General features: G+C 47.7%; 1 protein-coding gene across 1 annotated transcript; it reads left to right on the top strand.

The window, feature by feature from the left end:
- On the top strand, nt 1-25,892 carry LOC141970804 (glutamate-rich protein 3-like). The gene is given in 14 exon segments (XM_074927687.1): nt 1-152; nt 5,430-5,523; nt 7,058-7,183; nt 7,790-7,861; nt 10,143-10,241; nt 12,888-13,085; nt 13,773-13,953; nt 14,423-14,609; nt 16,906-17,219; nt 19,658-19,855; nt 20,696-20,760; nt 20,863-20,977; nt 24,093-24,634; nt 25,821-25,892. Coding segments are annotated over 14 exon segments (2,415 nt in total).
- The last annotated feature ends 1,694 nt before the right edge of the window (nt 25,893-27,586 follow it).

Raw genomic sequence — 27,586 nt, 5'->3', positions numbered from 1 at the left:
ATGGCAAGCAGCATCGGGACACGGCGACCAGTGCCACCAGCAGCTCCCAGGCACGGCCTGAGCCAGACCCAGACCCGACAGGCTCCTCGGCACAACTGCCTCTTGCCACGCCCAGAGTACCGGCCCTTCGACCTGAGCCGCCTGCCACTGAGGTAGGTGGGGCCAGGGAGGGCTCTGAGGGGCCCGGGGATGGGCTTGGGGGGCTCCAGGCAGAGCTCTCAGGGGGGGCTCTGGAGGGCCCAGGATCGCTCTGGGGGGACTTCCAAAGGCCTAGGGCTGGTTTGGGCAGGCTCCAGGGATCGGGAGGGGTCTGGAGGCATTGTCCCGGGGGGTGGCAGCAGGGGTACATGGGGGCCGCAGTTTAGTTAGAGTCACTCCTTGCATGTGAACTGGGTGGCCATGCTCATTTCCCATCCCCTGGCCTTTAGATTCTGTAAGAGTAACGATGTGGAATTGAGCACCGCAAATAGCTGGAATCCCTGAAGGTGTTTCCTGGCGCTTGGTGCAGGCAGAGCAGTGGTTCTGGGTGTGGAGTTTGGCTGGGGGGAGCCATCTGGCGCAGGTTGGCACCTTGAACCTGGCTCCTCTGCGCATCCCGAGCCCCTGCACTGCGGTGACATCATGTGCTGGGAGTGGGGCCGTGGCCTCAGGCCTTCCCCTTGTTGTTGTCTAGCTTCAGAGCTGCAGGTTGTGAGTTTGAGAGCAGCCAGTGAGGTTAGAAAAAGGTTCAACAGTCAGGTGAGACAAAGAGTAAAGGAAGTAGTGTGAAGCTTTTGAGACAAATCCCAGGTGAATGTGAGTGGTGTGTCCGTGGGGCAGGGTGAGTGTGGTCTCACTGAGGCCAGTTGGCCAGGGCTGAAGGGGTCCTGCAGATTTTTCAGCAAAGATACGAGGTGATTTGGAGACTGTGGCCTCTCCCTCCCGTGGTTATCACCTGAGGAAAACAGTACATGTGCTTAAGGGTTTGGTGGGCTTGGAAGAAACCAATTATTGTTGGGCTCCAAAGCCCCATCAAAATGTCACCTGCTGACTCGGGTCAGTTTGTTCAACAGCTGTGTCCTGGTGTGGTTTCTGACAAGCACGGCAGTAGTAGTTGAGGTTAATAATTGTGGAAGCCAGAGCAGTTCCTCGAGGTGAAGTCCCTGCGGCGCAGCGCGGGGCGGCGGGTGGCCCAGCCGCAGGCAGCGGCTCCCCCTCGGAGCAGGAGGATCAGTGTACACGTTTCAGAGCCCTGGCTCCTCACACAGCATCAGCCTCCTTCTGTGGAGACCGGGGATTGTTTTCCTGGCTTTTCATCTTCTGAATAGTTGGCCTCAGAAAGAGAGGAACCCACTGGCCGCATTCGCTTGGCGTAAGCTTCGAGGCACCAAACAAAACAAACATTTTTGCTGAACAGTGTCATAAAGGCAGCAATTACCTTCTGGATGCCTGTACTGGCACGTAGATGGCAAAATCCCGTTCTCTGTGATAGACTTGCACCATCTTTTGAGTCCTAGTTAGGCCATTCCCAGCTGGGACTCACAAAGTCCTTACCATCAGGATTTAATGTCAAATTCCAGTTCTGCAGAAAACCACTTTGCCAGCATCTGCTTCCCTCTCTGGAGACCCCGACGGCATTTTTTTTGTGGAAGTGGGACATACGTGATGGTGGCTGAGGAGTTTCTTAGGGAGGGAGTGGCAGGCAGGTGCCGGGTGCCTGGGAAGTCTCCTCAGAGGAGTCTTTGCTGCCCAGCGGAACGCACTGGGCCGGTGCCCCTGCCTTGGGGGTGTTGAACTTGCCATTTGTGGTTGACAGCCTGTGGTTAGACTTGTCCTGCCTGAAAGCCAGACGAGCCTTTCTTGTTCGTGTCCCAGCAGACACGGTGTGAGATCCAGCAGGTTGCTGGGGTGAGGAGTGGTCTCCCCCAGGGCAGGGCTGGCTGGCTGAGGGGCAGAAAGCTCCAGCTGGGGCGCACGACACCGGCGCTCCAGTTCCCTGTGACTCCACCAGTGCGGAGCTACAGCTTTGGGGCTCTCTTAGATTATGTCCTTGGGGAGCAGTCACTGGTTTAATTGCACTGTAAATTAACTGTGAAGATTTGCTTTACAAATCTGACACGGGATGCCTGCTGTGACTTTGTCTTGACATCCTTTTGAATGAGCAAGAGAGGTCTTAAAGATCATTGTGAAATCATTGTGATACACAGCCCTGGCCCTGAGTACAGTGCGTTGTGCACCCCAAGCTGAGAAAAAACAGATACTAGTAATAAATAGTAGTGGCAGTGATGATACAATGAAAATCCTGCTGAACACAGAGTTCCAAGTGGACAGTTCCTTAATTTACTAAAACCCTAGTCATCAGCTCTGCTCTGGTTTGTGTCTGGATGTGTAATCCTGATTTACTCTGTTTTGGTAAAATGGCTAGTTAATGCAAGGGATATGTAAACTGGGGAATATTCCTTTTTCCCATGGTATATGGTCCCTCACTTTAAAACTCTAGACAGGTGAGAAGCAGAAAGATTTTTGATGGTGACCTTTTCCTTTGAAACTACAAAAATCTACTCTTTAATATAATGTATTTTCTCAACTATGATAGTAAGCAAGGTAAAGAACATTTATTTTTTAAAAAGTGGATGCCCATTGAAAAGGTATTGTTAAAATGGGATGTCACCATTTCTCAGTGACTCCGTAGTAGAAGTGCTACATCTGGAACATCACTGCTGAAGAATTTTGAGGAGATTGCTTCACTTGAATCAGCCTTGATTTGGCATGACTTTGGGGAACTCGATTCAAATTTAGATGCATGTGAAGGAGGATTTTGATCAAAGTAAAAAAAAAAATAAATCAGGAACAAACAATGTACATCCAAGCATTCTAAATAACCTTAAATATGAAATTACTGAACTAACAGTGATATGTAGTTACTGTCTGTGATACCAGAGAAACAAATGTGATACTAGTTTTGAGAAGAGCTTCGAATCTCATCCTGGAGGCTACAGATCAATCAGTGTAGCTTCTGTGCTAGGAAAACTGTCTGCAATTCCAATAAATACCGAGAATTTGTAGAGAGAAGAAGAAACAGGATAAACAGCAGAGAAAAAGGAGTCCCAGAAATATTTTTTTAAAAGACTTTTTGGACTTCCTATGATACGACCGTGACAAACACTTTGTACAGTACTGTTTGAGACTGATTCCTTTGCTGTATGTTTTTCTAACACAAATTTTTGTCAGTTCTGCACTTCTATCTGTTGTAGAGGATTTAGAGGTGACATTTGTATATAGTTCTTAAATATGTAAATCTCTGGAAGAAAACTTCTCAGACATGAACCTCTGTTAGCCTTTTGTTGATAACACGTGCAGGAGCAGAGGACTAAGTGAGACCAGGGGTCTGCTTTGCTCAAGAGCTTGTTTCTGACAGTCATCGAGTTAGGAAATCCGTGACGTTTTTCAGATAACTTGCTCTTGGGGAGGCGCTGCACAGGCCCCAGGCTGTGTTGCTCTGTGGAGCCAGCAATGAGCCCAGATCCATGCTGCGCCAGTGCCAGTGCCCGGCGTGTTCCGTGCGGTCGCCCTGTGCCGCTCTCCTGGGCGAGAGGGGCCTTCCCTGGCAGAGAGCTCAGGCTGCCCGACGCACTGTGCCTCTGCCGAAGCCCAGGGCACCCAGCTGCCTTCTTTTCAGTGGTTTAATGGGTCTTGGTTCAGGCCCAAAGCATTTCCTCATTCCCTCTAATACCCTTTTGAACCTTGAATTCAGCATTTTTGAGGACCAGCTGTTCATCATTTATATGAGAAAATACATGTACAGACTTCTTTGAAACTGAAGTTGCTACATCCCTCTGCTCAGGTGGGAGTTGCATTTTAGCTGGTTATATGGTCCATGAAATATTAGATGGAAGGAAGTAAATGAAAAGGAATTGCATTGACTTTCTCCTCTGCTGCTGTATGCAGCTGCCAGGTGATACCACGAGTCAATCCTCAGCACAGCTGATGTGATCTGGCGGTTTCAAAAGCGAGTGCAAACAGTGGATTAAAACAGTAATGTAGAACAGTTGCTGTAGTACCAGTGTTTCATCAATGTGCATAACAGGGTGAGCTAAATAGTTTGTTTAAAGTTTAATTTATTGTTGGTAGGCTACCTGTGAGATTATTGTGAAACCCTAGATAAAATTCCTGTAAATCCATGATCTCTTTGGGTTTATTGATTTCTTTTTCTTTTTTTTTTAATTGTTCTTTCTTTTGTTGAGTACATCTTTGTGTGTGGTAATTCAGCCTAGCAACAGACATTTATCTTGAATTATCTTGTTGAAAGATGTGTAATGCAGGTACGGTGGCATTTAAATGTAAAGCCAAAGGAAGCAAAGGAGTTCAATCTCTTGTTGTGTAATTAAAACACAACTTACCTAGAGAGCCCAAAGGTCAGGCTGAATGTATTATGCAATAAATTTATGCACTCACAGATGTGAGTGGATTTAGAGTAGTAAAAACTTAAGCCTACTGTCACTTCCTTTGTTATTTCTCCTGTCTTCCAGAGGGTGAGGTCAGATAAGGTTGTGTTAAGAACTATTTTAAAATGTGCCTACTAATTATGGCTGCTTCAGTTTTTGTGTTCAACTCATACCTGAGGTTCAGTTTTTGGAACCTCTGCTCTGTGGTAGCTGTGATGATTCCTCTCTGTTGGCTTCCCAGGGATGCAGGACGTGCCTTGGGTAGAGCAGGAGAGGGTCCTGCTTGGATGGGCTGCGTGGTCTGGTTCTTCCTTTGTTGGTCTTACAGTTTTTCACCAATAAATAGGAGAGAGATCAATTTGTTCACTTTGGATTGTTCAAGGTACACATTAGAGAACCTTTAGCATACTGAGTCAGGAACTGGAAGAGACTTGAGGAGGCCTTGCATTCATTTTTTTTTTCTCTGGATACAGAAGAGGACTTGGCACCCCTATGCCAGGGCTCTGGGAAGGGGAAGAGCCCAGCAGAGAGTAGCCCAGCCCAACCTTTCTGACCTCTACAGAAGCGCAGTCCCGGGAGTTTGCTGGACCAAACAGCACTTCAGAGCTGTGGCAGTGCTGTCTGGTTCGGTCTCTCTCAAGCCTTGGAAGCGTGCTCTACAATCTTGGAAGAGTCTGTTATCTGAGGAGGCTGTTGTGGGGGTTGGTCTCGGAGGAGACCTCCAGGGCTGGGCTCTGCTGGAGCCTGTGCCTTGGTGGTTCTACGCTGTTTGGCACTGAGCTGCTCTGTCTGCTGTAGACGTCCCTTGTTTCTGATACGAATCTTCCGGAGGCCATAAGATGTTGCTTTTGCGTAATCTGATGAGCATTTACTGGACAAATTGTTGGGCATGATTCAGCAAGACAGCATTTTGTGCAGCAAACTATTGCACAGGTCTCTGTAAATTAAGCTGTAATAATTTGGCTGTCAGGGGTCTTATATGCATCTGTATTGCTTTTATTTCAGATCACTGGAAACCTACAATAGCCTGCAAGACAAACACTTGGTTAAATACTTCAACAATACCCCGATGAGACGACATCTTCAGAGATCAGGACTGGTGAGACTAAAATATTTCTTTTTCTGAGAAAAAAAGAAAATAATTGCTTCTCTTAATATTGTGCAAGTCAAATCACTGATAGTCCTGTTGTTCATTTGTTAGAGGTATGTGTTGTCATTTGTAAGAATTTGACCAGCCAAACACGTGCAATTCTGCTGTGCCAGATCAAAGCCACACAATCATACTGTGCTCGAGGACGGGTTGTTTAGTCAGATCATTCCCCACTCCGTTGTTCTCTGCCATTGGTCAGCTGGATGTCACAGGGACACAGGGCTGTGGCACTCACGGTGGCACTATTGGAGTCAGAAAGGCAGAAGGACGGGTAAAATGGGGCTTGGGGCTCAGCTCCATGAGCTGAGCGGTTTTTGAAGAGACTGGTGACAGCTGAGGAGATGCTGTAGCTGGTGCTGGGCACATCTCAGGCCTGAGGGCTGCCTGGGGCTGTGAAGGCGCTGGCCCGCAGGCTGCTGGTGGGTGAGGGTGTCACGCCAGGAGTGCCATGCTGACTGTCAGGTCGAGGCCACACTCCGTGGAGGATCACGCTCCCGCTCCCAGCACACCTCTGTCATGCAGCAGTCATGACGCTTGTCTGCGTGAGCTGGGAACAGGAGCTGAGCGGATTGAGGGGGGGTAAATACTGGAGAGCTGTGGCTCAGCCCCGAGCTGCTCAGCAGTGCAGTTCCAGGAAGTTACTGCAGACGTTGCTGTATTGCTGCACGATTGGGGCTGTGTGAGAATGGCTGTCAATCTGCTTGTATTTCATACCCTGTTAGAAGAAGAAGATATTTCATGGAGAGGTTTTGGTAAATTCAGAATGATTCTATGGTTTTGCTGCGTACATATGTTTGCTCATTGGAGTTTGCCTATGCAAAATCTTTCAGTTTGCAAATACACAGAATCATATTACAGATTTACAGAATTGTTCCGGTTGGAAAAGACCCTTGGGATCATCAAGTCCAACCATCAGCCCTACTCTACAAAGTTCTCCCCCACACCATATCCCCCAGCAGCATTGATTCTCTTAAGTTATCGGTTCTCATAGGTTTTTGAAATGTGAAATCTAAGCATCTTTGACTCTAATAGCTGTTTAAGTAGCTTCTGTGTTATTTTTTAAAAACACTTTAATGGAAAACTGAAGGATTTGATAAAGATGAATGTGCTGAACATTTTAAAAAATACGCCCTCCTGGGTGTGACTCTGTTTAGCACAGGCAGATGCAGCCCCTCTGCAGTAGGAAGGCAAATACTTAATTGCCCTCCACTGACTTGGGCAGCAGCCCCTGAAGAGCAAGGCTGAGCCCACAGCTTTTAGGAGATATGACTAGGGCTCTCCTGCCCTCTTCAGCTGGCTGATGGTGTCCACAGGGTCAAAGAAATGACAATTCTGTGCTCAGAAGGCGAGTTCCACCACCGTGACAGAAGCAGAGGTGGTAACTAGGAAGAGAAAGTAGCCTTTCTGGGAAATTGGGCTCTGTTTAAAAACATACCTTGTTCTGTCATGTCCTTCTTAGTTACATTATATTTGTTTATGGCAGATCTCAAGGACTGGAAGAATAATACCGGAGAAGGAATACAGGCTAAATGCTCTACGGGAGGAACACCTGAGATATGTACGGGAGTACCTGGCTAGCACCCTGCTTAATAAGGCCCCTGACACAGAGGTATGCGTTTACCAGCGTCGTGTGAGCCGTTTCAGGTAGTCCCCTGCTGACAGCCGGGGGCTGTTAACTCCTACTGGACTGTTTGGGGTATCTGCGCCCTCGTGGTGCCCCAAAAGGCTCTGTCCTGCCAGGAAAAGGACAGTGGTTGTGCTTGACATCCCCACGTGAAACCTCCACTGGCCTCTGGTTGTCAGCCCACCCTGCCAGCAGAGCGTATGCTGTCCTGGCTCTCGTGCTGCCCTTTGGCTCTCATCAGATTGTGGGATGATATTCACAGGACTAGCTGGCTTAAAAAAATTCTAATCGAAACAGTAGTTGGAACATGGTCATATATGTCACCCGAACACAAAATTTGGGCACGTTCCTGTTATGTATCAAGAATGGAGTTGGTCCCTACAACTTTACAAATGCTCAGTTGTTAATTGCTGATGTTAATTTACAGAGGTGTCATGCAAATGGGTTGAATCAACAGTGGTTTTGTAATAGGGCTCAGTGAGGGTAACGACCAGGGAGCAGGCAGGTGATAAGCAGAACAGAAGCAAGTGTTATTACCTTCACTGACATCTCATAGTGTCCATTAATGAAGTTTATCTCTTACATTGATAGCATCATCATCAGCCAGGAGCAAAGAAGAAACCTGCAGAGAATGGCAGGAAGGAGAAGGTGCAGAAAGTCAAGGTAAGGCTGGAGTGCTCCTCAGTGCTGAGGGGATGTGGCGGTTTTGCCCTGGGTTAAACAACAGCCATGGGTCAGGCCAGAGGTTCGCTGAGCCAAGGGCTCTGTCTCTGCTGTTAATGGAAAAAGTACAAGAAACAGGTAAGTAGAGGATGATCCTGCCCCGGGTTACGTCTCCTTCTTCCTCTATCCAGCAGGCAGGAACTTCCATTCATGCACCTAATTCCTTTTGAATATACATTCTTTTTTTTTGGTTCTGCAGTGTGGTTTGGTATTTTGGTTGTGGAATTTAATTGTGAGTTGTAGGAAATGGCACTTTCTCACATTTCTGCACAATAATTAATGTATCTGCTGTCTGATAATTCTGTTTGGTGCTCCATTGTTCTCATTATGCAAAGAGTTAATAACTGTTCTTTTCCAAGGCATTTGTAGTTTTACATACCTGTTTCATATTCCTTCTCAGTTTTCCAAGCTGAAGACTCTCAGTCTATTAAGTCTTTCACCCAGAGCCATTCCAGGCTTCTCACTGCTGTTGCCATTTTTCAATCTTTTCTAGTTCTACTGTTTCTGTTTTGAAATGGGGAACCAGAACAGGATGAATAATTCAGGATACATATTGCAGTTCTAGTAATTCTAGACACTATCTGCTCTTGACTGCAGCTGCACACTGAGCTCATATTTTCAGTTGTTTGCCTCTCTACACCCTATTTAGCAGAACCAGCATGTAAGTAATGAAAAGAGGTTTCAGAAGCCTTTGCTTTGGTGTCATGTAGGTAGAGCTTGGTTCTGTAGTTGTTAGTCATGGAAGTCCCACAGAAGTCAATGGTTCTTCTCCCCATGAAGTCACTTGGACTCACATGGGAAAAGTATTTCTCATTCTGGCTGAAATATACTCAGCATCTTATTTCTTTATTAGGAGCCTGTGTCCATCGAGAAGAATGCGTTGTGAAGCTAGCTAGCTAGCATTGTTGAAAAACAATGTCAAATCTTTCTGATTTGAAATAATACCTTTATGAGGTAAAGGAAGGAGGAGATTTTCATGACAGACAGCGATGGCTGTGGTAGACGCAAAGGCACTCTTTACTGACTTGACTGAAGTCCTTCTGGCAGAGGTCACCCCAGTGGAAACAGCGAGTCAGGCAGCCTGTGAAGGGAGTCTGGACTTGGTTGATTTTGGAACATAAACCCAAACTGCTTCCTTCAGTGAGGAGCGTAGGGGAGACGCCTGCTGTCCTGGTTTCAGCTGGGACAGAGTTAATTTTTCTTCTTAGTAGCTAGAATAGTGCTGTGGTTTGGGCTCAGTGTGGGATTTTATCAGAACAGCCAGAGCAGCGGACCCAAACTGGGCAGGAGAATATTCCCTATCGTGTAACGTCATGCTCAGGATGTAAAGGAGGGTTGACTGGGAAACGGTTGGTTCTCTCTCACTTCCAGGACTGCTTTTTCGGGATCTTGGCTTCTCCGGGATCACCAGCTGGGAACGGGCTGGGTATCAGTCAGTGGGTGGTGACAGTTGCGTTGTGCGTTTCCCATTTCTACTTTCTATTATTGTTGTTTTGTTTTAATTGTTAAACTGTTTTTATCTCAACCACTGAGTCTCCCCACCTCTACCTCTCCAATTCCCTCTCCTGTGCCCCAGGGTTGGGGGTGAGTGAGCGGCTGCCTGGCATTTGGCTGCCGGCGGGCTCGAACCACAACACCTGCAGATGTGTGATCTGTGTCTCTGCTGCGGAACCACGCCGGGACACAGGGACCTGGCTGCAATTAGCAGTGTAATTTAACCCTTATCTCATACAATCAGTGAATTTGGCTGAATAGCTAATCTGAAAGAAAAGGAGAAAGACAGATGACTGAGCAAGTGAGGATGAGATACAGAGCTGTCTGTTTCCAGAAGGGTCGTCAGCCCAATGTGGGGCTTTTGAAAAGAAAAGGGGGGGAGGGTGGAGCAGCAGCCAGAGCAAGGAAGTGGCAGGTGCACTTCAGCCAAGCCAAGAATTGGGAGATACGCAGAAACAGTCAGATGAATTGAATTTGGGAGGATCAGCAGCTGAAGAGGGCTGCAGGGAAATGAGACAGAGGTGGGAACAGGTCTTTTTCCTCATCCCTCTCCTTCTCCCTGTGATTTCATTTCCTTCCTTAACCAGGTGTCCCAGGGTCACAGTGGTCCAGTGAAAGACAGCTGGCAAGCAAGCTCAGACATTGCTGTTAGAGCTGGCAGGCTGATGTTGGCTTGCTTCTTTCCCACAATTTAGTACCTCAGAGACCTAAATCTCTCTTCTTTTAGGTGGAACCATCCAGCTTTATGCACGTCCCTCACCCACCATCAAGTCCAAGAAATCATCGTGGGCTCTTTACTCCCTTTGGCAGAAAACCAGCTGGTCGGGTAAGTTTTAGCAGCCACCCCAAAGGCGCTGGCCTGAGCACACACAGCGCAGGCGTGCATGTAGGCCTGTGAGGTCTGGGCTTAGTCTAGAGCACTGACTGCCCCATCCTCCATCCCCTGGGGCCAACCTCCTGTTTGCAGGGTTCTGTCATTAAAGAGAAATCTGCAGAAGCCGATATTGCAGGAATGGCACATCAGAACCTAGGGGGAAAAAAAAAAAAATATCTTTGTGATAAATCTGCTTTAATCCTTCCCTTTTCTCTGCCTTGTCACCCAAGGCTAGGCCAGTGTCGGTACATTATTGTTCAGGAGTGCTGTGGCTTTAGGTGCGTTCACGCAGGTTCTAAAATCCTGAGAGCACTGGAGGTCTTTTAGAAAACAGAGGTGAAAGGGTGAAGTAAGACTAAAGCTCATCCAGAAGGCCGTGCTTCGGAGCTCTGGCTCAGAAACCTCTTCCTCTCTGTTAACAGGCAGAGAAGGAATGTTAATATACTCTTGAAATATAATTATACTAAGGTCAAAGGTGAAATATATGATTCAATTTTAACTGGTTCTCGATTTTAGTGATGATTGTGGGTGCAGACTGAAGTGAGATTTTCAGTCCTGAATAACCTCCTCTCCAGAAAGAGGACACTTGGGCCTGTAGTTGTGTGTGATGGTGGACATCATCGCATCAGCACCGATCCAAGGAGTCTGCCTGTTCTAAGGCAGCGAGTTAACTCAGAGAAACAGCCTTTTAACTTGGTATTCTGAAGGGTATACAAGGAAAAGATGAACTAAAAAAGTCATAAAAATGCTGAGTGTTGAACAAAAATAGGCCTGCTTTGGTTGTGCGTTCTCTCAGTGTGCGTGTGCTGAAGTCACCAAAAGGCAGCACATGTCTGCATTCCTGTGAGTGTCTGTGAGCTCATGTGTTTGCTTCACGGCTGCACTGTGAAGAGACAGTAGCAAAACCTGTATTTATGGCCATTATTTCGGATGCTCCAGTATTTGGATGCTTAATGAGATATGCCTATAGGGGCCTGGCTCTTCAGAGGCAGACTAGGAAATTTAATATCCTGAAGATATTACCTGAGAATTACTCATCACTTCCAAATATCTCAATCAGTGCTGCTTTTTTTTTTTTTTTTTTTTTTCCTTATAATTCTGCTCTGCACTGGAAACTATACACAGAGATTTTGTAGCTGTTTTCTTTTTCCTTTTCTAGATTTTCAGGCAACCACGTACAGCTCCAGAGAATCTGCAGCACTCACTCCGTTTCCCATCACATCCCATCTGTGCTGCAGTAGAAGCTGTAAATACTTCAACATCTAAAAAGAAGTGCCTGGCACCTCAACGCAGTCAACAACCTGCTGTCAGGGTGAGGCCATATTTCATTCTGAAAATAATGCAATTTTAGGTACAGCTTTATAATACTGCTTTAGTACTGTAGTTCCCAGAACTGTATACTACAGGCAACATGCCTTCCAAATGGTTATCAGCTTTTATTTAAACTCTCCTTTTTAACCTTCCCTTAATTTTCAAGACATTGACTTACTGGTCTAATGTCCAGTTCTTGATCACAGTGAGGAAAAATGTGGTGACTTTTTGTAGTATAAAATCTCTGCATCCATAATTTTCTCCCTCCACATAGACTATCTGTTATGTAGAGAGGGAGGCAGCCACCTGGTTAACACCAAGAACTCAGGAATATTTTCACACAGCCTTACAAGTTTTCATCTTCATCTACAGCTGCAAAATAGCAAAAAACCCTATTTTTTTTTTTTACCATTCCTCCTGCTAAGTCACACTAGCAGGTTCAGAGAATCAGAGCTTTTTGGAGTAGCCAGACATGATCTTGGTACATACACAGTTACTTTCAGGTGACGTTTGGACTTGTCTTCTATTCTAGAAAAACATGGTATAATTGGTTTTGTGTTAGGAATTCCAGGGGACTGGGGGATTTTGGAATGGGGCTGTGACTGCTGCCTGGCAGACACTGTATGAATAGCTCCCTCCTGCATTTGCTCTGGATTGTGATGGCCACGATCCTTTCTCTAAGAATTTGCTGGCACTTTCTACTTAATGCTCCCTTCTGACAAAACAGCCAGAGCAGTCACAGGTTATGCAGACATGACGCAGAGCTCAGACCCAGCGCACGCGACATTTGCAGAATTTATTCTCTAGAGGTGTCTCGCTTTTCAGGGCCCTGGGCCTCTGTTTGCATTTCATCCTGAAGGAGGACTAGACCTCCACTACAAACAAGAGAGACATTTTGAACCACATCTTGTGTAATTGATGCCAAATGATGTTACTGTTGGGAGAGACTGGCTACTTTGGAACTTGCTTGCCAGCGGAGGGAGCGCAGCAGTGCCGTGGGATTCTGTCTGCTGGGGATCAGAACTCTGCACGGTTACAAGCAGTACCCAGCTCACAGCGCTGTATATACCTATGGGGGTGACGCTCCCAAGCAGTCTGCCTGTTGCTTTGCAAATTAAAAGAAAGGGTTTTAGCACAGAAATCTTTTCACGAACAAAATTGCAAGCACCGAGTTATGGAATTGTTCTAGAAGTATGCATCTTACTAGCTGTCAAACCACGGTTAGTTCAATACACTCAGTCGCTGGTTTTGCATAACCTATTTAACCTGGTTAAAATGTTTTCACAGGAGGAGAGGAGAGAAGTAAAAGGACTGAATGCAGTGAAATATGTGACCAATATACCTCCCATCATTAACACCAGACTGACACCAGCACCACCTCCACCCCCGCAAAAAAGTCGAAATACAGTGAGAGTTGGGGTGACCAGAGGGAGACAATTGTGTCCCATCACTGTACCCGGTGAGGCAGAGCAACCTCCAAGGAAGGTAAGTTAGCTCTGTCTACTTCTCTGTTTATGTACAGGTATATAATCTTCCTTGTTGGTGTATTTGCCTAATATTGAAATATGTGTTTGCCTAGTTTGCATAAAGATTCACTGAATTTTTGAAAGAAATAAAATTCATAACTAATATATATAAATATATATTTACATTATATATATTATATATAATGTAACTGCCACCCATCTCTCTATATACTAAAACATTTGGTGTTTTTCATCAGCTGGGGGAAAAAAGGGTGCTTGAACAGAAAAACCATGGGAACTCTTAAAGCTTTCTGGTTTAGTCAATCTGATCCTGTCTCTGACCATATCTGGTACCAGAACTTCAGAGGGGTATGTAAAATGCCTTGAGTGTATGCTAACTTCATCTGTTACACTATATCTCCAGCCAGTTTTGACTCCTGTAAAGGGAATTGTAGGAACCCTGGATTGGGAGGGACCATACGGGTTATGGTCCCTGCAATTTTGGGCAGTTCGATGCAGTGGATTTTCAGTTTGAAATATTTTCCTACCCTTCTGCATGTTACAAAGCACTTTCCAATTTAAGCAGCCCAAGGCCCATCCTAAAAGACTGGAACCCTCAAGTGCATGCCACACATACATGATCTTTGTGTTCACCTTTTGTCAGGGTTGGAAGCTGAATGCATTTTTTGTGTATTTCCTGCTGCAGAATTCTAGAGTAGTCTTCAGGTCCCTGGTACGCAGCGGCCCATGTATCACCATGGCCTTTCTAGGAAGAAATCTGCATTTATTTGGCAAGAATGCTGATAACAGGAGTGAAATCATAGTCTATCAGCAGCACTGTGGAGGAGAAAACCTTTGTGTCTACAAAGGCAGCCTATTGGAAGGAGGTGAGGATGAAGAGTCAAAGAATTCATATCAATTCTGGCAACATCTTTTGCTGCCCCTGCCAGGTGTGTCCCACTGCGAGGGCTCTGACATGCTGCTGCCCTGCACTGGGTGGGCACGTGCCAGGAATCCTAAACCTCCTGTGCACGTTGCCCACTCTTGTAAGGCAAGGGTGGAGTTAATTTTGTGGAGATGGGAGGCTCTGCTCTCTGTTCTGCTGTGGCTGTGAGTGCCCAAACTGAGTGGCTTGTCACAGGGGTGTCCAGCTTGGCACTTTGGTGTTGGAGAGAGACGGGACTGTTGTGTGGGGAGGAGGTGGGGTATTACCAACTAATTAATGTAGCTGAAAACCAGAGTGCCTGACCTCAGAGGGCTGGGTGCTTTGGTGGTGATGCAGGTGAGATATGAAGATTGCAACAGGCTGGCAGCAAAGCATAACCTCTTTTCTTTGAATCTTTTCTGTGACTGCAGAAACCTTTCAGTTCATCTCAAGGAGGCACCAAGGTTTCCCCTTCAGCCTCACCTTTATTCTCAATGGGCTGACAGTGGACAGATTGAGCTGCTGCTGCGAGTACAGACACCGGAGGCCCTCCACGGTGGGAGGCAAACACGGATATTTCAGATTTGTCAGTGTGGAGGGAGCATCTCCTTGCTACAGGTATGGAGACAAGTGTGCTTTGCTTGCAAGGACCTTGCAGCCCAGTTGTTTGAGTTTATCCTTTGTTTCCTCTTTTGTCATCTTTCTGGCACCCTGCAGCTCTTCCTCAGCCCCGAGAAGGGCGGTGGCCGGGGGGTGCCACACATACACCCCTTGTCTGCCTCTTGTGGAAGTGCTGGAGAAATAAGTGTGAAGAGCACTGCTTAACTGTAGTTTTGGGGGTTTTCTTTGTGATTGCGAGAAAGGGGTAATTTATTTTTAAACAGCTCTGCCTCTAAGGTTAAATTCCACTCTACCCCTGCAGCAGAATAAGACAGTACTGAATGTTAGCCATCTTTCAGAAAACAAATCTGTGCAGAAGATTCTAGGGTTTGGGGAAAAATCAATGTGAGCAACAGCAGTGGGTTTGCCAAGCAGCTTTAATTTTGATAAAATCTTCCTTCAGTGTGATTGTTAAGTCATTCCAGACAAGTAAAATTCTGCACACATGGATAATTTTAAAACATTTTGGTTCTTTTTGTAAGTAATTTTGAAAGATCAGCAAGAAGTTGGAAGAAGAGAATCTCCACAGAGCTATACTCTTATTTTTCAGATATTCTGAATATTTCAGATTTCTGAATTCTGAGGAAAAAAAAAAATCTATTGTGCCATATATTTTCTACTCCGATCCATCATTGGACATGATTTATGTAAATGTATTACTTAGTGTCTTTGAAGCAGAGAAAAGCATCTGAATTCAGAATGGATATAGTGGCTACAGAGTTCAGGAAATGTCCAAATCTCAGCTGTTGTGTGATTTCTGGAAGGATTTGAAGTGGTTTTTTCTAATGAGTATAATCTCCAGAAATTGTTTCGTTTCTTCCTGAGGTGCCCCCACTTTCTGTCCCACTTCCCCTCTTAGTGATGTGTCTGTTTCCTGTCTTGTTGTCAGTCCATCCAACTTTATCTGGTGACTAAAAACCATCTCCATTAACTAGGTTTTCCCCATAAATGACAACTCTTTTCACATCTCCTTCAGGTCAAATGCAGTTGCATTTGTTTCCGGCTTTGAGTATGACACCACATCCACCCGTTAAATCCCCACCCTGATTCTCAGTAAGATCCCAGCTGATTGTCCCTGTTGGGTGTCGGCTGTGGTCCACAAAGAGTTGATGCCACTGTGATTTCTACACCAATGCTGTGATCTTTGCACCAAGTTCTCTGCTGGCCTATGTCCAGTATTTCTGTAGAGCAGAAATGCTTCAATATCTCAGAGGTCCCTGAAAAAAATACCAGGAACAAATAATTAAAAAGTAGGACTCTTTTCAGAAACTGTCACATTTACATTTTGTGCCTGCAAAACTAAAAGATTTCTAGACTGAATGACTGTAGGATGTTTCACAGTAGCTTGTAAACAGCTGGAATGTGAGGGGAATTGAAATCAAGCCTTACATTAAAAAAAGCAGTTTTGGGGGAGGGAAAGATTTTAAGACATCATTGTCTGTGAAGAAAACACGGTTTTCCAGAGAGACTTGTGTTTAGCTAAGGTGAAAGTTACGGTTTCAGTTTCACCCTCTGCTTGCAGATTTGAATCAACACGCTATATATATAGAGCACAGTGTCCCGACACTCGTGGGTGGTGTAGGGTGGCTCTTCGTGTCTGCAGGTAACGTCAAATCAGGAGTAAGAGCCCTGGTCTCTCAGATGAGCCTCCCAGCCGTGAGACAGAGGCTGCCACTACATTTTATACAAGAGGAGCAGTCTCACAAGTCACTCAAAATGCTTTGTTTTCCAACTGTTTGGGTTTCTGTTAGGTAGGAGAAACAGAACAGAAACTGAAAAGAATTCAGTTTCAGTCTGCCTCTTCCCCTACCATTATTAGACCCAGCAGACAAAAATCAAAACCAGAGTTATCACTTTACTGGGTGTTGCAACAGGATCAGGATCCAGCACACGTCTGCCTGCCCTTCTCAGTGGTTATATCTTCACAGATCGTTGCTGATGTAGCTTGAAATTAATGGACACATGATCATTTTGATTTTAATCAGTTTATACTTTAACTGTCACCTTTAAGTGGGGACGGTGTTACTCTCCAAGGAAGAACTGTATCTGTGATAGTGGAGCTCTTGAGAACTTCAGGGTCCTTCTCCAAGGGAGTGGTTATCAGTAACCGTGTGGTCTGAGTGGCAACGCAGAGGCAGATGGGTACCCGGTTTCAGTGCTGATAATGAGCTGAACAGCTCACTGCCTGGTGCCCTTCCATTTTTCACACAAAGAAAACCATGATACTTTCCAATTCTCTGTTTTTGTTTTATAGGTGCATTATTGCAACGGGCCTGGACAACAAGCCAGTGCCTCCCAAGAAAAAGACGGAGGAGGACCATGAGGAAAATCATGTGGGTTCCAGTGCAGATGGAGTGTGCATTGCAGATGAAGCGTGCATTGAGCCAGGTAAGAGCAGCATTGAGCAGAAAACAAGCAAAGATTAAGTATTAGTCATCTCACCATGTGTGGAAACAAGTGTCCAAACTATTGAGGACAAAATGGAGACCGGACATGAGAACGGAGAATAAAAGAAAAAACTATCTGATTGTGAGCATGAAGATAGTCAGGAGGACATTGGTAAAAATGGTACAGTATTGCAAAGAGAATCAGGGATGCAAAATGGGAGAGTACGATTCTGTAGAAGGTCTGGGATTGTGGGCCTCGGCCTTCGCCTGGGGCATCCTCTCTGAGGACACCTCCTGTGAGGAGTGTGGCGATGCCTGTGTCTGGGTGATAAAATCAGTGGGGCTTCTTTGGGCCAAGCACCAGGACGAGAGGGTTTTGTAAGAGCCAAGGAAGTGAGTAACGAAGGTCTGAGAGGCTGCAACAGGAGCCTGAGGGAGATGGGAAAGCAGGAGGGAAGTGGGGCACAGGGCAGGGACAGCCGTGAGGGAGGAGAAGGGCAGCAGGCGGAGGACGGGTAGAGCGGGAGGAGGGACCCCGGGGTGGGTGTGGGCAGGGAGACGTGAGTCTGAGGGGAGCTCCTGAGGGAGGCAGGGCCTCAGCGCGGGGGAGTGGAGAGGAGATGGCGGCTGTAGGGGCAGGCCATGGGGAAGGTGCTGCTGCCTGCTGCGAGGTGGGTGGCAGTGGGGGACAGACTGGGGAGGGGAGAGGCTCAGTGCTGGGTGCAGGAGAGGAGGGAAGGTGGGAGGAGCATGTAGCAGCAAAACATCAGCAAGATGCAGCACGAGCTGAAGTGTTCTGGTCTCCTCTGTTGCCAGCGGCCGTGCAGGGTTCTGTTCCCTAAGGCTCTTTCCAGCCCCCTCTCCACCACAGTGCCCCAGGCACCGCTCAGGGGACACCTGCCCCAACCTCCAGGTCCTGGCTTGTCTGAGCATTTGTCCCTCTGTCCCAGGCCTACCAGCCCTCCTTTCATGCCTTCTCTGCTCCAACCCCGCCAGACCATCGTCCCTTCCCCTTACTGACCACTCCCCTTGCCCGTTGTAGCCAGCTGACCTTCCCCTTCTGCTTGAGTCCCACCTCCTTTCTGTCAGCAGATTTAAAAAAATGGGAGAGAGGCTGCCCTTGCTGAAAGTCTGCCCGAGGGGTGTTTCTTGTGGCAGGCCAATACAATATTTCTGGTATCAAACGGTGCGTGGCAGCTCCACCTGCACGCCCAGGATGTGCCACCTCAGGCCGGTCCCTGTTGCTGTCGGGGACTCTGCCTGCCCCCGCGGGAGAGGCGGTGGGCTCAGCTCTTATGATAAAGCCTTCTTCAGAGTGAGTCAAATTTAGAGAGGGATCTAAATTCCTACTTCCTATTCCTATTTTTACTTTCATATTCCGCAGTGCTGCTGCTGCTCAGCTTCCTCATTAGTTGATGTGGATCTGTTTGGGATTAATCAAGCCTTTCTCTTTCAGCAGGGGGGCACCTTTCTGACCATTACCTAAGCAGGCTTCACTCCCAACATGCAGTTGGAATCTCAAGTGATCTTTAACACAGAAAATAAATCTCCTTATTCCCTTAATTCTCATTGCTGGGTAACTGTTTACCGGCTTAATTGGTTCTGCATCAGATACTCTTCATTTCTGTCCCTGGCATCTGTCACTTCATTTTTTTAAAAGCACCGACTGAAAGAAAAAGAGGTGGGCAATAAAATCTGAAAGGTGAGAAGTGATGGCCACTAGGGACAGACAGCTGGTGTGTCAGCAGTGACAGCTCTCCTGCACAGTTTAGGTTTGTTGCCCCTCTGCTGCACGCGCCGTGAGCTGGTGGTGGCAGTGGAATTACTGAATGTCACAGGGAAATCACTGACATCGCTGCGTGCTGGTGCCTGAGGTTCCAACTGCTGCAGCTTGGCTGGGCAGGGGAGGATTCTTTAATGCATACATGTGGGGCCAGTCTTTACTACAGATGTGAGCAGAGCTGTCTGTCAGCTACTTCAGCTTGTCAGGCTCGTGGCCTGGGACAGAATGTTGGTGTGAAAATGGTAGTTCTGTTGTAAGCTTCATTTGTATGAGGATTTCACCTGGGAGCTGAAGGAGTTGCCAGAGCAGTGCGACGGCAGAACGTTCCTCCGCAGCACCCTTTGGCTGGATTGATTTAATTCATTCAGTTTCTAAGATATTTCTTTGCTGATTAGCCATGTCAATCCACATTTATCTTACTTTGTGCTGCAGTATATTACCTTTCTCCAGCTTTCTCTATTGCATTTTTTTTTCATTGCAACAGGTTTTTCTCCTGTAATAAGAGACTATATTGCATTTTATTTCTGTTTGCCCAGTTCTCAGTTTTTCTACTCCTTTCAGTGGCTAAGGGTTTTGTTTGTTGTTTTTAATGTATTGATCATACTTGATGCATCATTCAGTAGCTTTACTGCATTATTGCTACTCTATTTATGAAGAATATGATGCTTTTTTACGATGATGTGATTTCCTGTCTGTGGTCCTAGATTCTCTCATGGCATGAAAAAGACTGAGCAAATGCAAAGGCAAAAGGAGATTGATGAAGTTAACATCTGCCTGCTTAAAAAGAGCTTTATTAGTTGTGAATTCCATCTCACAGTATGATTCTTGTATTTTAGAATATGATGATTTTGAAGCAGAAGAGGTACAGATTGATGGTCAAGGGAATGGAACATCAGAGTCACTCTCAGGTGAGAAAAAACCTGATTTAGACATTGAAAAGGAGAGTGAAACCTTATCAGAGACGACATTGCAGGTCTCACTGTCAGATGAACATGATAGATATTCTGACAGTGACTTCCAGGACAATGAACAAGGTTAGTTTTTTTCATAGTGAGGCTTAGAGAAGTTGACCTGATGCATGTTTTATATTTTGTGTGTGCCCGGTACATGTGTTAAGGGGAAAACACAGGAAAACCCATGCAATTCCTACTGAATTGGAAAAAGATAGCTATTTTATCTGTTATTAATTCGACCATCTGTCACTGAAATACAGCAAAACCCACTGGCAGTGTAAGGGTGTGCCAGCTCACAGCAGACTGCTGAACCGTTTAGGTGCAGAAATGGAGATGGAGCCAGCTGGCAAATTAGCTCTAAATACTTGGGCAGATCAGCACTGCATGTCAGCGGTCACTGACACCCGAGACCACTCACACCTTCTGAGGATAGGTGCTTTTACCTGAGAAATCACTGGCACACCTGACGTGCCTCCTGGTATTTTAGCAGTGCTGTCTTTAATGGCCCTGAACAGTCAGAACCTCGGTGGCGTGCCACTGGCCCGTGCTGGCCGAGGGAGGAGATGCTGTCAGCTTGGCTCTCCCTGCTGCCTGCGTGAGATTATCTTCATCAATAATCCCATGGAAAACTCGCAGGCAGTTTCTCATTTCCTAGATGAACAGCAGCATTCCATTCACAACATCGTGAATAGGTTGAAACTGAACTGCCTCTTCCTTGCTGCAGTGTTTTCTCTCTTAACTTTTCTCCTCTATGGCTTTGTCAGATCCTGAGCTGACTTGCCTCTTGCTTGCATAATGTACCAGGATTTCTCCATTTACTGCTCTTTTAAAATTATTCATATTCCTTACATTTGACAGTCCTAATGTGCAAACTGTTCCTTAAGTTAAATGGAAACATTGCTTTCACATTTGTATTTCTAGGTGAATTAAGCAATGGTAATACAGCTCTTTGTGAAAAGGTTGCAGCTGCAAGAAAGATGAAAGATGCTGGATGACTTCTGCTCCCCTTTTGCTTTTTAATGACTTCTCTTTCTGGCTTCCTCTTTTGTAACTTTGTGATAGTTATTGAAGATTGCAGTCCAGTCCAGGCAGAAACAGCAACGGCAGCTGGACATGGTCATCATGTGAATTCTGAACCTGATGATTCCTGTACAGATGTGGAAGAAGAGGTCATAGCAAGTGGGGAGTATGATGCCAATGAAGGTGAGGTTGGCTGTTGAGCAGGGACATGGCTTTTATAGAAGTGTTTGCCCTTGCCCTTGCCCTTTCTAGTCTATCAAACCCTACGTCTGCTCTTTTCTTTCCTAACTTGTATAAAATTGGGTGTTGACTAGCTGGCTTCTGTAGTCATGTGTAGTTAACCTGTATTACTGTAAATATCTGGGTTTTTGGCAGTTATAATGGTCCTAGGTGAAGAATCCAGGCTATGAAAAAACTGGCTGCCAGTCAAGAAAACAGCTGTGGAAGGCAGGAATCTAGTGAGTTTCCCTTTGCTTCCAGGTAGCGCAGGGGCTCCTGGGGAGGTGCATTGCCAGGACAGGCAGGGTGGGACTGGCAGATGAGGAGGGAAGCTGAGCTGCAGCCTCCATCCCCATGCTGTACCCTGTTTGTCTCCCAAGCTTATCTCCCTGTTAGCAGTTGGCCTAATTGGCAGTGAGGAACCTTCAGCTTGGTCTTGGTTCCCTCCAGAAACCTCCCTCGGTTTCTGGTCCTTGCACCCCAAGCTGTTCATTGCTGGGAACGTGGTCTGCCCAACAAAAGAGCCTTGTGTGTCACCCGGGGGGTGTTCCAGCCAGCCATCCTGCTGCAGCCATCAGCTGTACTGGAAGGTCACCTTAAGCTTCCACTCCCCAGCATCAGTGAGTCTGAAAAGCAAAGAAACCCACAGGTTAAAACTGACCTCAGCCTGCAATGCTGCTCTTCCATTTCCTTCTGCCATCCTCTAAGGGTCTAACAGCTGGGAGGAACAGGCCATCTCTATTGTTTTTAAATTGCTAGTTGTGCACGGTCTTGTACTTTGGCACATTAATCCAGGGTGTTCTAAGGTTTTTTTTCTGGTCAGCTGGGAGCCTTTTGACACCTTGCTCTATGTAGCCTAAGAACACAGTCTTGTAAGGTGTGTTGTCTTTCAAACTGGAAAGTGTATACAGGAGGCTGGAGGTTCCTTCTCATCTCTGGTCTGTCAGTAATTGTGTTTTTCCTCAGTAATTCTTCCTCAGATGAAACTGCTTCTGCCTCGGTCTCATCAGCTGACTGCAGACAACTGTTGATACCATTTAGTTTCAAAGCCTGGTGGTCTTCACGTGTTGGTCTTCACAAGGATCTGTGTTTCTGATGCAGAGAACAGGGTAGAGAACATGTTCCTGGGCAGCCCAACTTCTGTGGCAGTTGTCCCTCTGGATCGGGGTTGACAAACATGTTTGCTTTCTGGGCAGGTGGTCTTTGGAAAGACCCGAATCTCCTAGTTGTTACCTTCTCAGGTTCCACGGTGCCTCATTTGAAATACTTTAATGCTGAAACAACCTCACAGTTTGCCGTTATCATTCCTGCCCAAGGCAAGACCTCACTTTACAGAAGGGAATACTTTGTGAGCAGCAGCCAGAGTACATTAACTGCTCTTTCTGCTAATGAAGCAGGTAAACAGATAGACTATATCATGCACCACACAGCATTTGGTTTCTTTCAGGCAAAGTGAACAAAACATCTATTTTACAGGGACCAGCAAAATCCATTATGTTAGACTCAGTTCAATATAAGCAGCTGGACAGTTTGGACACTGTACTTCTGTGGAGACAGAATATTTACTCTGAGCTGGGATGACAGTTTGGGATGTTTTCATTTTGTACCAAAACTTCCCTTAGAAATTTTAAAAATTATTTCATGTTACTGATTTTGGTAGTGGACCTGAGTTGTCCCAGATGTAGGAGGTAGGATTTTCAGTGTGAGTGGTGTAAAAATATGGTAGTGATTGATAACTGATTTTATATATATATATATATATATATGTATGTATAAAAGAAGAAAAAAAAAAAAAGATAAGGTATAGAAAGCTAGTAGTAAACATAAGCCACAAACCTGGTGCCAGATGCATCTTGGACGAAGGCATGATTTCTTATATTGCAAAATGTAGAGTAGTTGATTTTGAAGTGTGGTCCAGTATTCAGCGATGTGGGGTCTGGTGGGAGGAAGCAACCTGCTGAGCTCTCTCTTCTCCTTCCCCGACCTCCCTTCTCTCTCTGGAAACTCTCTTCCCAGCCTGTCCTGCCTCATCCTGGTTCCTGCACTGTCTGCAGCCACCTGAGCTGCCTTGTGCACCTTCCACTTCCCTCTGCGGAGACCTGGGAGCGAGTCGGGCCCGGCTCTGAAGGGCAGGAAGGGAGGAGTGGGTGCGGGGAGCAGTGAGGCCAGGGGGAGGGTTATGGCAAGCCGGACACGAGTTCCACTCAGCTGGCGGAGACGGGCCGGGCAAATAGTGTCTGTCCTCCAGGCCTGGAGTCTTCTCTGTCTGCCGTCCCAGAGACAGGCTCTGGTTGCACAGGCGGTTGAGCCAGCAAGCAGCAGAAAGCAGTAACCGCGGAGTGCAGCAGTAGTGCAGGAGGGTGGTCAAGACAGCCTTTGTGCAGTTTCGGAAAGGTAGCTTGGGAAAAACATTGCTCTTGTTCCTTTTGGTGGCACAAAACTTCTCTTTTCTTACAGAATAGGCACCTTCCAAGTTTGTACAAAACATTGGTACAGCAGCACAGGCTGCTGGGGGGGGGGGGGGGGCTGCCCCAAGGACAGACCCCACAGACCAAATTCAGGGAGGGCATTGCCATGAAATTCTCAGGGGGCAGGAATCGACCTTGTATTATTCCCCTGAGGTAATTACAGAATCCATGGGAAGCAATTACACGAATAGCAGAATATTCTTTTTCCTGTGTGTGCCTATTTTACACGAGCAATTTACCACCAATTTCTTAAATTTTGAACATTACCATCAAGCTTATAGCTACTTTGTAGACACACCTGGGCTCCCTGCTAGGCAGATGAGGGAAGAGGGAGAGTACAGAGGGCAGGCAGAGCTGTCAGAGTTGAAAGATGGTCATGCATTGGCATTTTAGCTTAAATTAGTTATGCCAGATTCCAGAACAGCAGCACTAGAAACACAGTCAGAGCAAAGGTGCATGATGAGAAGCAGCACAGCAAGTTTTCTTCTTGTCACTATGCTGATGTCCCCTCATTGCTTGGGAAGGATAGCATCTTTAAGAATAACCCTGGAAAACAGCCTTAACACTAACACAATTCTCAATAAAACTATTGTTTTGATTATTTTTAATAGCACCAGATGGAAATTTCTTGGCGGAAGGAACAGGAACACTTGATGTACAGGAAGCAGCAGAAGTGGCACAAGAAGGACAGATGGCAGGGGACGCACAAGCACTTGAAAAGGCAGATTTTGCTGAAGAGGAAGAAGTTTGCACCGAAGAGGCTGGAGAAGAAGTGGAATGGGTGGGAGATTTACTGCCCAAGGAAGAAGCAGTGGCTGTACTGCAGGAACAGGGAGAAGAGGACCTGGAGGAGGCACAATTTTCAGGGGAAGATGTGTCAGATGCTGTGTCCGAGGTAGAGGAGGACCTGGAGGAGGCACGATTTTCAGGGGAAGATGTGGCAGATGCTGTGTCCGAGGTAGAGGAGGACCTGGAGGAGGCACGATTTTCAGGGGAAGATGTGGCAGATGCTGTGTCCGAGGTAGAGGAGGACCTGGAGGAGGCACGATTTTCAGGGGAAGATGTGGCAGACGCTGTGTCTGAGGGAGAGGAGGACCTGGAGGAGGTATGATTTTCAGGGGAAGATGTGGCAGATGCTGTGTCTGAGGGAGAGGAGGACCTGGAGGAGATAAAGTTTTTCAGGGGAGGACGATGCGTGGTTGACCAGAGCAGAGTCAGGAGGTTGAGACAAGGCCATGGGTGAAGCAGTGGGGTCAAGGGAGCTTGGGAGGGAGGGATCACTGGGGAGTGGGGAGCAGAGGTGGCCTGGGGCAGGGACAGTTGCTAGGGTTAGCACGGGGGGTGACAGGGCACAGGGAGGGGTGATGGGAGCGGGGGGGGTGGGGGGGGAGATAGAGCAGGGAGGGGGCTCTAGGGTGTCTGGGGGGAACGGGGAAGGGGCAGCCGATGGAGTTTGCAGGCAAGGGGTCAGCCAGGAGGGGTGTGAGGGAAGGGCTGAGGACCAGGGCGAGGCAGGGTGGGGAGTGGGGCACAGCACATCTTATGTTCCCACGGCACAGAGACCTGTGTGGAGCCACATCCCTTGGAGAGCAGCCAAATGCAGAAACATCCCTGAGCTCAGAGCTGAGGGGGAGAGGGTCTGCAGGAACTGAGGGGCTGTGCCTGGGCACCCAGTAACAGCCGACAACTCCCGGGAGGGGGTTGTGGGGGTCAGGACGGGCTGCAGGAGGGGACAGAGCAGGCAGAGTGAAAGCTGAGGGGGAACAGCCAGACCTCTGTGACAACAGGGGAGAGGGGTGTAGCACAGGGAGGGCTGCTGAGGACAGGGAGCAGAGGAAGGACAGTCCCGCTGGAGGCAGCCCAGACGCCGTGGGAGCTGCTGGCAGGGCCAGAGGAGCAGCAGCCCCGTGAGGCGAGTCCTGCGCAGGTCGGCCGCTGCCCCATGCCCGGTCGAGTTCCCAGGCTCATCCCTGCCGGGAGCAGTGGGTGCAGCACTTCATCCTGTTTCTTACACTTCTCTTAAGTATCTGCTGCTGGCCGCTGGGTAGGGGATGATAAATCCTATTGGGTGGGGGCTTCTGTCCCCTTCCCTGTTCCCGAAATCTCCTTGCAAATCCCTTAGTTCTAGTGCTACGCTGGCGGCCCCTCAGCCCCTCGCCCCTTGTGGAGCAGCTCCTGCCACTCACAGTGCAGCCCCAGGTCAAGGGCAGCACCCGCTCTTCTGCTTGCTCTGGCAGTTGCTTGCGGTAAATCAGTAATAAGTAAATACAGTGGTGTATCTGTAGGTCAAAGCTTATCACCTTTTTTGTAAAGCTAATGTTTTTCTTGTTGTTTTGTAGGATGTTTGAAGCCCAGACATGGTTGTCGTGCCCTCAGTACAGCCTCAGGATGAGGAAGAAACTCTCCTCTAAGCTTCTGCTGCTACTGCTTCAGTGCTCTGTCCTGCAACATTTACACAAATTGCTGTAGATTTGTGCCGGTTGGGATGTTCACATCTTTATTTTACTCCGCAATTACTACACTCATCTGTCACATTTTACTGGAGCAGCTTCTCAGTGTGGAGCAGACAACTGAAATGTGCCAACCCAGGAACCATCACTTCCTTGTGCTCATGAAGATCATCATTGCAAGGATTATTCCACAGCTGTCAGGCTCGCTTTCCTAAAACACAGAAATACTGGACTGGCTGATCCTCCCTTCCTTCTCTGGGCACCGCTTGCTTCTGCCAACTGTTGGGTCGGGGAGTGAGGGTAGATGTGCTTTGTGTGTTTGTATTGCTGTTGAATAAGAGGTTTCACATTCGTGTCCATCCGTGTCTGCGTGCTGACTGCATTGTTCTCTCCGTCTCATCTGCAGACGTTTTGCTGAGAGCCGGGGCTGTGTCTTCGCTGCAGCACAGGCCCCCGGCGCACGTTGGTGCTTTGCTTCTGACAAGTGCGTCGGGGGGAGCTCAGCAGAGATGGGGGATGGCCAGTCCCGGGGGCGGCAGTGGCCTTGCCCAACGATCTTTAGGTTGGGGGCTGCCTCCTCCCCACGCTGCAGGCGAGTGACCCTCGGGTGTGTGTGGGAGGGCTGTGCTCTCCTCGGGGACCCGGGCGTGTCACTGGGCACACTTGGACAGACAGTGCTGTCTTCTGCTTTCCTGCACCTCTCTCTTACCCTTATCTGTCGGTGTCTTGTACCATGCATAAAGCTTTTTTCCTCTTTCACCACAAAAAGTGATTTACCACTTTCCCCTCTTCTTTTTTATTTTGGTCCTTGTTCTTCTCTGGTGTGTTGTGGTTTGAATTCAGCCAGCAGCCAATTGCCACGGGGCCAGTTGTTTACTTCCCACCCCCCAGCCCAGTGAAATAGGAGAAGGACAAAAGAAGAAAGTCACAGGTTGAATACAAAAATTTACCAGTACTAACAGAACCAACAGTAATGACAGCAAGTCTGAAGGTGGTCACCAAGCGGTGGCCGGTCCGGGCCCTTCCCAGCAGCGACCTGACCGCACCAGAGAATCTGCCACCACCCGGGAACCGAAACGGGGCGCGGGGGAGCAGCGTCCGCCTGGACACAGATCGTGATGTGACCCCATGTGTAACGCTCCAACCCAGCCCTGCCCTCAGCCGTGCTCCCCTCAGCCACGGAGAGGGAACTCCAGCCTGGCCCAGAGCAGGACAGGGCTCAGCTGCCTCCTGCTCTCGCCCTCAGGCCATGCACCCGCACTCGGTAAATGCAGGTGTACTCGGGGTTGCCCCAGTTGCTCTTCACGAGGAATTTGACATGTGAAAAGGCTCTGGGAAACGGCGCGGTCTGTGAAGACAAGAGGGAAAAGGAAGCAGAGGTGTTAAGAGCAACAGTGCAGTCAGTCCCTCCCTGCCAGCCCTGCTCCTGCACAGGAACCAGCTCCTGGAGGCGGGTGGGAGTGGCTGCTGCCATCGGGGCTGCTGGGGAGGCTGGGGCACAGGACGGGGGAAGGCTCCTGGCCTCCTCTGTGTGCTGGCCCGGCTGGGGCTGCGTCCCCCTTCCCCCTGCCCCTCGCTCTGCGCAGACAGAGAGGCCGGGGAGGGGCTCCTGTGCGTGGAGCAGCTGGTGCGCAGCCCCCCAGGCCCCGCTGCCC

The sequence above is a fragment of the Athene noctua genome, chromosome 27, assembly GCF_965140245.1.
Source record: "Athene noctua chromosome 27, bAthNoc1.hap1.1, whole genome shotgun sequence".
NCBI lineage: Eukaryota > Metazoa > Chordata > Aves > Strigiformes > Strigidae > Athene > Athene noctua.
Note: the sequence above shows the minus strand (reverse complement) of the source record. Positions and strands in the feature narration are given on the sequence as shown.